Raw genomic sequence first — 11,281 nt, forward strand, 5'->3', positions numbered from 1 at the left:
CCCCCCCCCCCCCCCCCCTCCCAAACAGCACTTGGCAGACTCAACAAGACTGCAAACATGCTGCTCGGCACCGTCGGCAACGTCGTCACCACGGTTGTTGGCTTGTTGGCCGCAACTGGGTCCGCTCAGACTGCGTGTGGTGATGGTGTTGTCAGTGATCGCGAGGAGTGCGACTTTGGAGCACAGAATGGTCAGCCTGGAGTTGTATGCAACACACAATGTCAGTGTGTCCGCGGTCTTTACGACGTCGAACGCGGGAACCAATACTGTCGACCTCTGGTCGATGTCAAGTTCAGAAAAGCCGACGTCCTTATCGTCACCGACACTCCTCCAGGTGAGGCCACCGAGGCGCTGGGAGAGGTCAAGGCCGCCAGAGCGTGGAACTATACGAGTAAGTCCGTCCGTCTTGATATCCTGCCAACAGACTCCTTGACTTGCACACACGGGGTTCCTGTATCGGCAACCTAGGTAACTAACCAAACATTGTCAATAGTAAACTTCATCAACACAACAAACTTCATACCCATGCTCCCCCACGAGATCCAAGTACATAGGGCCGTTCTTGTTGTTACTGTCCCCGGTACCGTGCCCCCTGGTCAAACAGCGGGCATGTATGGATGGAGGCCACACAACATAAACCGCTTTTGGTATCTATACCTGTCTCAACGGCGATGGCAACCAGCAATAACAGGCAACGTGATAATGTTTGCCCATCGACCCACAACCGAAAACATCACACGTGCCGCGAACTTTGTCAGCAAGGTCTGTACAGTCCCGAGTTACTAAATCCTCCATCTTTACTACAGCCCCCCACCCCTGATTTTAGAAAAGAAGCTGACAGGTCATGGATGGCAGACCATGAGATTTGCCGTCGAGGGCACGGGTACGGGCCTTTGGCTGCAGACGCCGACGGAAATAAGAACTGGCACAACGGAAGAAATCAACTTTCTCGACGTCGACTTTCTCCAACAATGGGGAAACTTTAGCATGCGCTTCACCAACTCATACCCGCCGAGCCCGCCAGTGTGGAGGTACAATTATCGTTTGATAGGGAGGCACCGTCTGCTTGGAGACCTGAGCTCCAACGATTCCTCCACGGTTCGGGGAGTGTTTGGAAACTTTCCCTCGACCTTCAAACCCGTCTCTTTAACGGACAACTTTCGCCCGACCCAGAACCCACCCATGGCCATGACCTGGAGAGGATACACGGGGTGGCCCACGGTCATTGCTCGTTACGCCGAAGAAATCCCCGAAACCTGCCCCGACGGGTCGATAAACCGCCCCCAAGAGGAGTGCGACGGAGCGGGCGGCGGCTGCAATCCCGAGTCTTGCTACTGCAGCAACGGCTACAACTCGACGAGCCAGTCCTGCATAGGGGCGCCCAAGTGCGGAGACTCGGTGCTGGACCGCGCCGTCGGGAAGGAACAGTGCGACGACGGCCCGAGGAACGGGAGCCCCGCCAGCAGCTGCAACAGCCAGTGCAGATGCGCATACGGCGAGGCGTACAACCCCCAGACCGAGGCCTACTACTGCTGTCCGGCCGGGCAGTACTCGGACGGGAAGTGGGACGCGACGTACGGCGGCATCCCCTGCAAGCCGGCCTGCGGCAACGGCATCGTCGACAGGCCGGTGGAGGAGTGCGACGATGCCGCCGACCCCAGGTGCAACGCGGCGACCTGCAAGTGCAGATGGGGCACGACGTTCGACCCGGCCACGCAGCAGAACGTCTGCCTGGCCGAGCCCTTCTGCGGAGACGCGAGGGTCACGTACGAGGCGGGCGAGGAGTGCGAGGGCTCGCAGAACGGCGACTGCGTGAACTGCAAGTGCCTGTACGGAAGACAGACCAACTCCACCGGGGGTTACACGGGCATGTGTCTCCCGCGCTGCGGGAACCGGGTGCTCGACGGCGGCGAGGAGTGCGACAGCCCGACCGACCCGCTCTGCGACGCCGCCTCGTGCAGGTGCTTCTACGGCCTGGACCCGGCCACCCGCCGGTGCTACCCCGCCCCCTTTTGCGGCGACTCGAGGGTGACCTACGGCGCCGGCGAGCAGTGCGAGGGCTCCCAGGGCGGCGCCTGCGTCAACTGCCGGTGCCTGTACGGAAGGGAGACCGACTCGACCGGCGGCGGCTACACCGGAAACTGCCTGCCGCGCTGCGGCAACTCCGTCGTCGACAGCGGCGAGCAGTGCGACAGCCCGACCGACAACCTCTGCAACAAGACGACCTGCCAGTGCATCTACGGGCTCAACACCGCCACCAACCAGTGCTACGACGTGCCGGCCTGCGGCGACGGCAGGTTCAGCCCCGAGGCTGGGGAGGAGTGCGAAGGCTCCCTGGGCGGTCTGTGCAATGCAGGGACGTGTCTCTGTCGCTGGGGAGCGGTTTTGGACGGCCAGGGCCGGGCTACGGGGGATTGTCTTCCGGAGCCGGTCATGACGCCGTCGTCGTCGTTGTCGTCCGCACCGCCGTCGTCATCGCCTGCACCGCCTACCTCGACGGAGCTTTCCACTACTGCCAAATTGTCGCAGAGCTCTTCTGAAGCTGCAGATGCTCAGCCGTCAGCCACACCTCTGGGGAGTACTGCGTCGGGGGGACCTCTTGCTTCTACTACCGAGGCAACCAGCACTTCGTACGAGGAGGGCGTGGAGCCGGATTTTGCCACCGCCTCTACTGCGGACCCTCCACAGCCGGAGGCTGCTGCCACTCTGAGTGGAGAGCCCGTATCGCCAGGGTCGTCAGCAACTACGGCCGAGGAACCTGGAATTCCAGAGTCGCCGACTGCCTCATCTGGAAACACCTCGTCGACAAGCTCGTCGGAGGAAGCGCCGGGAAGCTCTGCCGCACCCGCAGCCACGATAACTCCAGGCCCTGAGAGTACCGCTGCAGGGCCGCCTGCTGATGCTACTACCGGTTCTACTTCTCCAGGTACCGAAGAGACCTCGGCAAGCCTGGCGCCTGAGGTCGGTGGCTCATTAACAGCTTCTCCATCCACTGAGGGAGAAAGCACTACAGAAGCGGCCGCATCTGCTTCGGCTACTGTCGTTGATGGTCCACAGCAGGGGACGGGAGACAGCGGAGCGCCCGATGCCACGACCACCGCATCCCAATCAGACGACTCGACCGAGTCATCGGCAGCTTCCCCTACTGCAAGTGAGATGGGAGATTCTGTAGCCGCTACGCCCGCGTCTCCTTCGTCTGAAATCAGCGTAGCAGAGTCCACGACCGCAGAGACGACTGCCGTCGACACAAACATCCCGGCAGACATTACGACGGGGTCGTCAACGGCCCAGGAAACAACCAGCGAGCCGGCCTCGCCCGCATCATCAGTTTCAGGGGACGGTCCTGCGGAAACTGCATCTTCGGCTACTGTCGTCGAGCCTGAAGGTGGCGAGCAGACTACGACTGCAACCTCATCCTTGGTGGATGTTAGCGGCTCTCCTGACGGGCCAACATCGGTTTCGGAAGGAAGCCCGGCCCCCACAGAGGAAGCAGGCACACCAACAGTCTCAGCCAGCGCTAGCGAGTCTACAAGCGACGGGGAGGTCGCAGCTCCGGTAACCACAGCTGGCTCGACAGACGGAGCCGAGGAAACACCCTCAGTATCGTTATCGGCAAGCCCTAGCGCCGCTACGGAAGATGGCCAGGCGCCAGGTTCAGGAGCCAGTCCCGGTCCAAGTGAGCAGGTGCCAGCCGCAACTACAGCAACACCTTCTGCGAGCACCAGCGAGGGCACGGACAGCGAAGATGTTGCCGCCTCGACAACTGCTACTGCCTCGGGAGAAGGGGCCCAGGAACCATCGGCGACATCCCCCACGGAAGCTAGTGGTGCCACGGACAATGGGTCAACGTCAGCTACCGAGGGTATGCCCGCCCCGAGCGGAGAGGCGCAAACTACAGCTCCGACAGCATCCGCAACCACTGCCAGTGAGGCCGTTGACGGTGAGGATACTACTCCCTCGGCATCCACGACCGCCTCCTCTGAACAAGACCAGGAGACGCCTGCGGCTTCCTCGGCGGATGCTAGCAGTGCCGCGGAAGACGGGCAAGCTTCGACGACGGCGACGGCGACTGTAACTAGTCCTGCGGACGAGACGCCGGGGACATCGGCCGAAGCAGGTTCAACGCCAGCTTCCGAGACTCCCAGTCAGACGGCGGGCGATGGGCAGGTGACGCCTCCAGCGACAACGCTAGAGACCGCGACCGAGACTGCAAGTGATGATGGTTCCGCCTCGCCCACTGCGAGCGAGTCCGCAGATGGTGAGACTGCAACAGCATCAGCTGCACCCTCGGATGCTGCGAGCGCAACTGCGAGTGGCGACGGTCCCGCTTCGCCGACTGCAAGCGGCTCAACGGAGGGTGAACAGACCTCGACATCTCCCACCGCCTCGGAGGCTGATGTCGAGCCCACAAGTGCGGAAGTTCCGGCCTCGGCAACCATTCCTGGCTCGACGGATGACGAGGAGCCGACACTCTCTGTGTCTCCATCCGAGACGGGTCCGGCCAACACTGGCGTGACTACGGGGGATGAGCAAGCTCCTCCCTCGCCGACTGCTTCATTGACTATCAGTGAAAGTGTAGACGGCGATGGAGTGTCTGCGTCAGCAACTGGAACTAGCCCAGCGAGTGATGATCAAGCCACGCTATCAGGGACCGCCACCGGAAACACACCAGACAGCGGATCACCCTCTCTAACTCCCGCTCCCGAAGCCAGCGGGACTAGAAATGACGATGCGACCTCCGATTCAGCCACTCCCACTGGCACGGCAGGTGACGAGCAGGTAACGTCCTCGCCAGCTTTTTCTACGGCCGTCAGCGGGGCGGTGGACGGCGAAACTCTAGTGACTTCGGCTACCTCGACGGAGAACGAGCAAGAAACACCCTCAGCTGCTGCATCTGGCAGTGTAAGCGAGACTACAAGCGATGGAACCCCTGCGACTGCAACGCCTTCGACAGAGGACGGGCAGCCAATTCCCTCAGCGACCGCCAGCAGCCTCTCGGAAGATGAACAGACAGCATCCACGACCCTCAGCGGAACCACTGGCGCTGACCAGTCTGAAACTTTAGCAACTGCGAGCGCATCTGTGGACGACGGACAGCCCACGCCCTCGTCCGGAGCGACTGAGACCACGCCACCAAGCGTCGAGACTTCAACCAGTGCAGATCCCTCCGAGGCGGCGCTGCCTTCAGAGACTTTGAGCACTGAGGCTGCGTCGTCTACGGTAGCTACAGCCGAGTCCCCGGGCGACGGAGGGAGTGCACAGTCCATTTCCACCGCAGAGATGCCGCTGAGCACAGGAGTCCTGCCCGGTGGCGGTGGAACTGATGGTCCCTCTTCGGTCGAGGGAGCGGCATCTGCGACAACCGACCTTGCGATCGAGCCCACGGTAGCTTCCGTCACAGACGCCAGCTCTGCAGTTTCACAAGCGACGGACGCTGCCACCGGTGGGGCCCCCGGGGAGTCAGCCGCTGAGCCCGCAAGCCCGGGTCCCCAGGAGACCATTGCTACCAGCACAGAGGTTTCACAGAGCGCGTCGGAAGCCGAAACGACGGCTGCTGCTGAATCTATGACCGAACCTACAGTATCCGGCACCAGCGGTTCCGTGGCTACCAGTGGTCCATCTCCTGCATCAAATGTCGCTTCGCCAACCGACGGAACTTCGGCTGCTGAACAGACCGGGGTCGCACCGACGAATGATGCTCCTTCTTCTCAAGAGACTACAGCCGCTGAGCCTGAACCGAGCAGTCCTCCACCAGATGCTTCCAACAAAATCACTGCATCTTCCACTCAGAGTTCATTTACCTTTGTTGATGGCCCATCGACCTTTGAGACCTTGACCAGGTCTTCCCCTACCGAAGCTACCGGTTCTTTGACCGACCCATCGACCGGGGCAGCCAGCACCACACCTGCTGATGAAAATGGAAGCTCTTCTGTACAGTCACTGTCTACTACAGGCATCAATGGAGCAGGACCGGATCCCACGGATGCAGCAAATGAGATTGGGCCAAGCTCCACACCTACAGATGCAAGCGTCTCGTCCGGAACTGCAGAGGCTGGTATTACTCCTTCCGTTCCATTGCCCACATCAGAAACTGAACTACCATCTTCAGCAGAAGAGACAAGTACCTCTGCAACAAGCCCTACCGCCAGCATCGCAAGCGTCTCGCAGACCGAATCTCCAAGCTCAGGGGTATCTAATCCCCCGGAAACATCTCCGGCGGAGGAAGCTTCACCAGAGGTCACGACGACAGCAACTGAATCCGATGGCTCTCTCCCAGATCAAGGCACCACAACGGAAGCCTCTACAACCACTTCAGCTATGCAGAGTACAACGGCGCTGTCGACTGCCGATGTTGACTCTGATCCCGACGCACCATCATCTGTAGCCGATCCACCAAACTCGGTGACAGAGGCCTCCACCACGGCGTCTGCCAGTCTTGACGACCTACCAACGACAGTTTTTTCTTCGACTACAATCACGCCAGCACCCGAACTAGATAGTGATAGCAGCCAACCTGCAGCGACAGGAACCACAACCCTAGATGCATCTAGCTCTTCAGGAGCAGACGCGTCCGCGACTTCAGGATCTGGTCCATCTCCGACAACAACCAACGATAGCCAAGGAGCTGATCAGACCGCGACCACGTTGACTGATACCAGAGATGATGCGTCTTCTCCAACGGCCCCTGCTACCGGCACGGCCGACGAGTCTTCCATCTCGCAAACTACAGACGCGGGCAGTGGATCTGCTGTGGTGCCGACAGGTACAGAGGCAGGCAACTCACCTGCGAGTCAGGAAACTACGCCGGCAGAGTCTGCATCGACATCACCAGCAGCCAATCCAGGCAGCGGAGAAGACAGCCCACAGGCGACTGCAGAAGCCACGGTAGAAAGCAGCGCATCTCCAGGCTCGGCTGCAGAAACAACAGCAGCTTCATCCGCGACGCCAGAGGTCTCAACAACCGGTGCTACAGAGGTGAGCTCAACGGCTGCCATGGGGTCCGGAGCAGAGAACACTTCAAGTCCAGCGTCGAATGAAGACGCCGGGCCCACAGCAAGCCCTACCGGAGACGGCAATACATCGCCAACGGAAGCCGGGACAAACTCACCTGCAACACCGGACGTCACTACAGGTTCCGCTGAAGAAGCCAACCCATCGACGACTACGGAGGCCAGACCGGAAAACAACCCATCCTCATCAGCAGCTACAGACGCTGGTGCCACGACAGGCCTCGCCGACGCAGCCAGCCCACCAGCAACGGCAGAGCCCACCGCAGACGACACCGACGCATCACCCCCAACAACAGCCAGCGGCGCCGAGACCGCGAACCCCAACCCCGCCGCGACGACTCCCTCGACCAGCACGGCAGAGACCACAGACGCCGCAGGGCAGGTCCCCACGACAAACCCCGCCGCGACTTGGACGATCCCGAGCGCGACGTCCACAGACGGCGGCGCATCGGCGGCCACTCCGAGCCCGTGGGAGGCAAACATGCCGCGGTTCCTGGCCACCGCCGGCGGCAGGCAGTTCGAGCGGACGGGGTGCGCCGCCGGCGGCGCCAAGATGGACAACTTCCGGCTCGTGGCCCGCGAGGCGGACATGACGCTCGATCGGTGCTCCGAGGTGTGCGGGGACTGGCTATACAGCGCTGCGCACGATACGTAAGTGATGCTGCCGACTGTCTCGTTTTGTTTTTGCAGGGGGGATCAGAAGGTGGGAATTTGTCTAAAAGTTAAAGATTTGCTGACTTGTGAAACGAAAACGACAAAAAAAAATTTGCTTCTGTTTAGGGATTGTTACTGTTCCATGGAAATTCAGTGGGATGGTGCGGATACGCCCTCTGGTGAGGGATGCGAGATCCGCTGTCCTGGAAACCAGGATCAGGTTTGTGGAGGGATGGTGGATGGTTCTGGGGCTGGAACCGGCGCTGGGTCAGGAACTGGGTCAGGGACGGACACGGGTAATGATGATGGTGCAGGTTCGGGAACTGGGAGTGGTACTGGCTCTGGCGCTGGTGCTGGTGCTGGTGCTGGTGCTGGTACGGGCACTGGTGGATCAGGCACAGGGTCTGGAAGTAACGGTGGAACAGGCACTGGCAATGGCACTGGCACTGGCACCGGCACCGGAACCGGAACTGGTGGATCAGGCTCTGGATCTGGATCTGGCACAGGAACAGACCCGAGTACAGGCAGCGGATCGGGTAGCGGAACTGGTACTGGCACTGGCACTGGTACTGGCACTGGTACTGGCACTGGTACTGGCACTGGCACTGGCACTGGTGGAACTGGCGGAACAGGCAGCGGAACTGACGCCGGCACTGGCGGCTCGGGCACGGAATCAGGAGGCAGCGGGGGCACACCAATCTCACCACCTGCCAACCAAAGGTTCTCCATCTACCAAAGAGTCCTGCAGAGTCCAGATAACTCGCCAATCTCCCCTCCGTCTGGCCAAACAACATCAGGCATTGAGGCAGTCGTCACGCCTTCTCCAGGCGGCCCATCCTCCGACCCGCTGGCTAACACTTTCGTCACCACCACTTCTGTGACGTCTGTAAGCGGCAATGGTCAGCAAACAGGAGACGAGACCGACCCCTCGTTGCCTTCATCGCCCTCATCGCCCTCGTCGCCCTCGTTGCCCACAACACCTTCAACGCCTCCTGTCGACAACGGTGGTGACGAGCAACCTGGAACTAACCCCACTACTACCCCAACGGCTCCCAACAACACTGGTGGTAGCCAGCAACCTGGGAGTGGACCTAACACGGATCCAACCACCTCTGTTCCTGATGGGAATGGTGACAACCAGCAGCCTGGAGATGGACCAAGTACAACTCCCACTACCCCGACTTCTCCTGGCAACAACGGTGGTGGCCAGCAACCCGGAGCTGACCCCGGCACTACCCTAACGCCTCCTGATGATAATGGTGGTAGCCAGCAGCCTGAAAGTGGACCAAGTACAACTCCCACGACCCCGGCTCCCGGAGGCAACAACGGAGGTCAGCAGCCTGGCGCTGGGCCAACCACCGTCTCAACAACACCAGGCAGCAATGGGGACAACCAGGAACCCGGGACCGGGCCTAGCACTGCTGTACCAAACCCAAGTGGAGATGGTGACGATCAGGAAACGGGCAGTGGGCCAAGTACCCCCGTCACTACTACTGCAGCTGGAGTACCGCCTGCCAACGGTGGCAACCAGCAACCCGGGAACGTCACGCCTACCACTGCTGCACCAAGCTCCAGTGGCAATGGAGGAGCACCAGGACCAGGGGATGGACCAAATACTCAACAACCTGGGGACGTTACGCCCACCACTGCTGTGTCAAACCCAGGTGGAAATGGAGATAACCAGGGACCAGATGATGAACCAACAGCTGCCATCACTACTCCCACTGGAGCACCGCCTGCCAATGGCGGTAATCAGCAGCCTGGTAACGCCACGCCCCCTATTACTGTACCAATCCCTAGTGGCGACGGAGGTACTCAGGAAACGGGCGGCGAACCAAACGCTCCCGTCACTACTTCCACTGGAGTACCGCCTGCAAACGGCGGCAACCAGGGGCCTGGAAACGCCATTCCCACCACCCTTTCAACGCAATCCGGCGGGCCAAACCCATCAGGGACTGGGTTTGACGAGTCAGTCTTACCATTCCCTGCGGTTCCCACTTCTGCAGGAAGCGACCAATCTCCAGATAACGGACAAGCCAACCCCGGGTCGAACACCTCACCTGGTAGCCCTGGATCGCCGGCCACAGCTCCTGGTAGCATCGCCACAAACGAGCCGGCACCTCTGCCTGAAGATGTCGACGAGCCGAGTGCCGTTGGCCCCGACAACTCGCTGCCGACAACAGCAGTCGCTTCCATGCCACCGACCCGCGATGGCTGGCCTTCAGGCGTGGCAGGCACCGGCGACGAACACAGCCTCACCAGGTTCCTGACCTCGACGTACACTGTCAAGCCATCGACGACCTGGACGGGCAACGCCGGGCCGTCCGCGGCATGGGGCAGCGGCACAGCTGCTGAACCATCCAACGCCGTGACCGCCGCGCCATCCATGCCGGACGGCCGGACGCAAACCGCCCCGACAACGATGGCTACCCAGACTGTGCCGGTGTCCCGTACCGTCTACGTCGTCATGATCGAGTACGTGTGTGGCAACTGCGCAGGCGAGACGGTTTACGTCCCGAGCTGCAACGGCAGGCCCTGTACGGAGGGGGAGCAGCCCACGACATGGACTCCAGTGCACTGCGGCGTGGATGGGGTCGACTGCACCGGGCTTGAGACGTTCCGGCCCGAGACTTGTGGTGTTCCAGAGGAGAAGGCGGAGTTCTGTCGCGATGCGGGCACGAAGCACCCCATCGTGCAGCAGAAGCCGTGCGAGGGTGACCGCTGCAGGGATGGTGACGTGCAATACGTACCTGCGGAGCACGACGGTGTCCGTCCTGGCGGCTCTGGTGGCTCTGGTGGCTCTGGTGGCTCTGGTGGCTCTGGTGGCTCAGGCAGCTCAGGCAATTCAGGCAGTTCAGGTGGTTCCCAAGAAGGGACAGGAGTCGGCGGCGAAGCAGGAAACGATGGTAGCCCATCTGCCGGCAGTTCAAACTCGGACTTTAATTCGGGAGCAGACAATAATCAAGCCGGACAAGGTGGAGAAAAAGAAAACCTTCCAGATGGCGGCGAGACAGGACCATCGCCGGAACATAATCCGGATGTGTCCAGTGGCCCGAACGGGAATGCCGGCTCGGGTGAGGATGTCGACGCGGACGCGAGTGGCAAGGATGACGTCTACCCATACCCAAAGACGGCGTCGGCGGATGCTATTGTTACGCCACGTCGCTCTGTTGTGTTTTTGGTCATCGCCGTGGTGATGTTTGGCCAGGCACTGTAACCACGATACCCCTGCAGATCATGTTTTCTTTTGTTGATTTCTTTTTTCTTGGTATAAATGCTTTTTTGGGGAAGCCTCTCCTTTGTCATAGTCGTTTTGTTGATGCTTTTGGTACTATTACATCATATGTACTTGTCCTATTCCAGAATGAAAAGAACTGCTCTTCAACATTTTCTGGAGGTTATGTGCCCCAACTGTGATAGGTTGAGCCCAGTAGTACCAACAGGTAGCAAGCTTGCAAGTAGCCTCGGGTTCCTGCATCTGACAACAGCACAACCAGGGGCAGCTGTTGGTCCCTTGCCGTTTGTCTCCCTACGGTTAGACAGACAAATGGACTGAATCATGTTCAGCTAGCCAAATAGTGAGATATTAAGGAAAAATAAAACACAGTGGACACTAA

The 11,281-nt window shown here is 60.3% G+C and overlaps 1 protein-coding gene across 1 annotated transcript in view; it reads left to right on the forward strand.

Moving 5' to 3' along the window:
* Nucleotides 1-10,881, forward strand: part of PpBr36_08933 (uncharacterized protein) — a gene marked incomplete at both ends in the record, with an annotated part of 13,772 nt that extends 2,891 nt beyond the window's left edge. The window contains 4 exons of the mRNA XM_029896058.1: nt 29-391; nt 494-762; nt 856-7,661; nt 7,791-10,881. Coding sequence (XP_029747728.1) covers nt 29-391; nt 494-762; nt 856-7,661; nt 7,791-10,881 — 10,529 coding nt within the window. The remainder of the gene's footprint in view (nt 1-28; nt 392-493; nt 763-855; nt 7,662-7,790) is intronic.
* Between the last annotated feature and the right edge of the window lie 400 nt (nt 10,882-11,281).

Source organism: Pyricularia pennisetigena, chromosome 5 (assembly GCF_004337985.1).
Source record: "Pyricularia pennisetigena strain Br36 chromosome 5, whole genome shotgun sequence".
In the NCBI taxonomy this organism is placed as follows: Eukaryota; Fungi; Ascomycota; class Sordariomycetes; order Magnaporthales; family Pyriculariaceae; genus Pyricularia; species Pyricularia pennisetigena.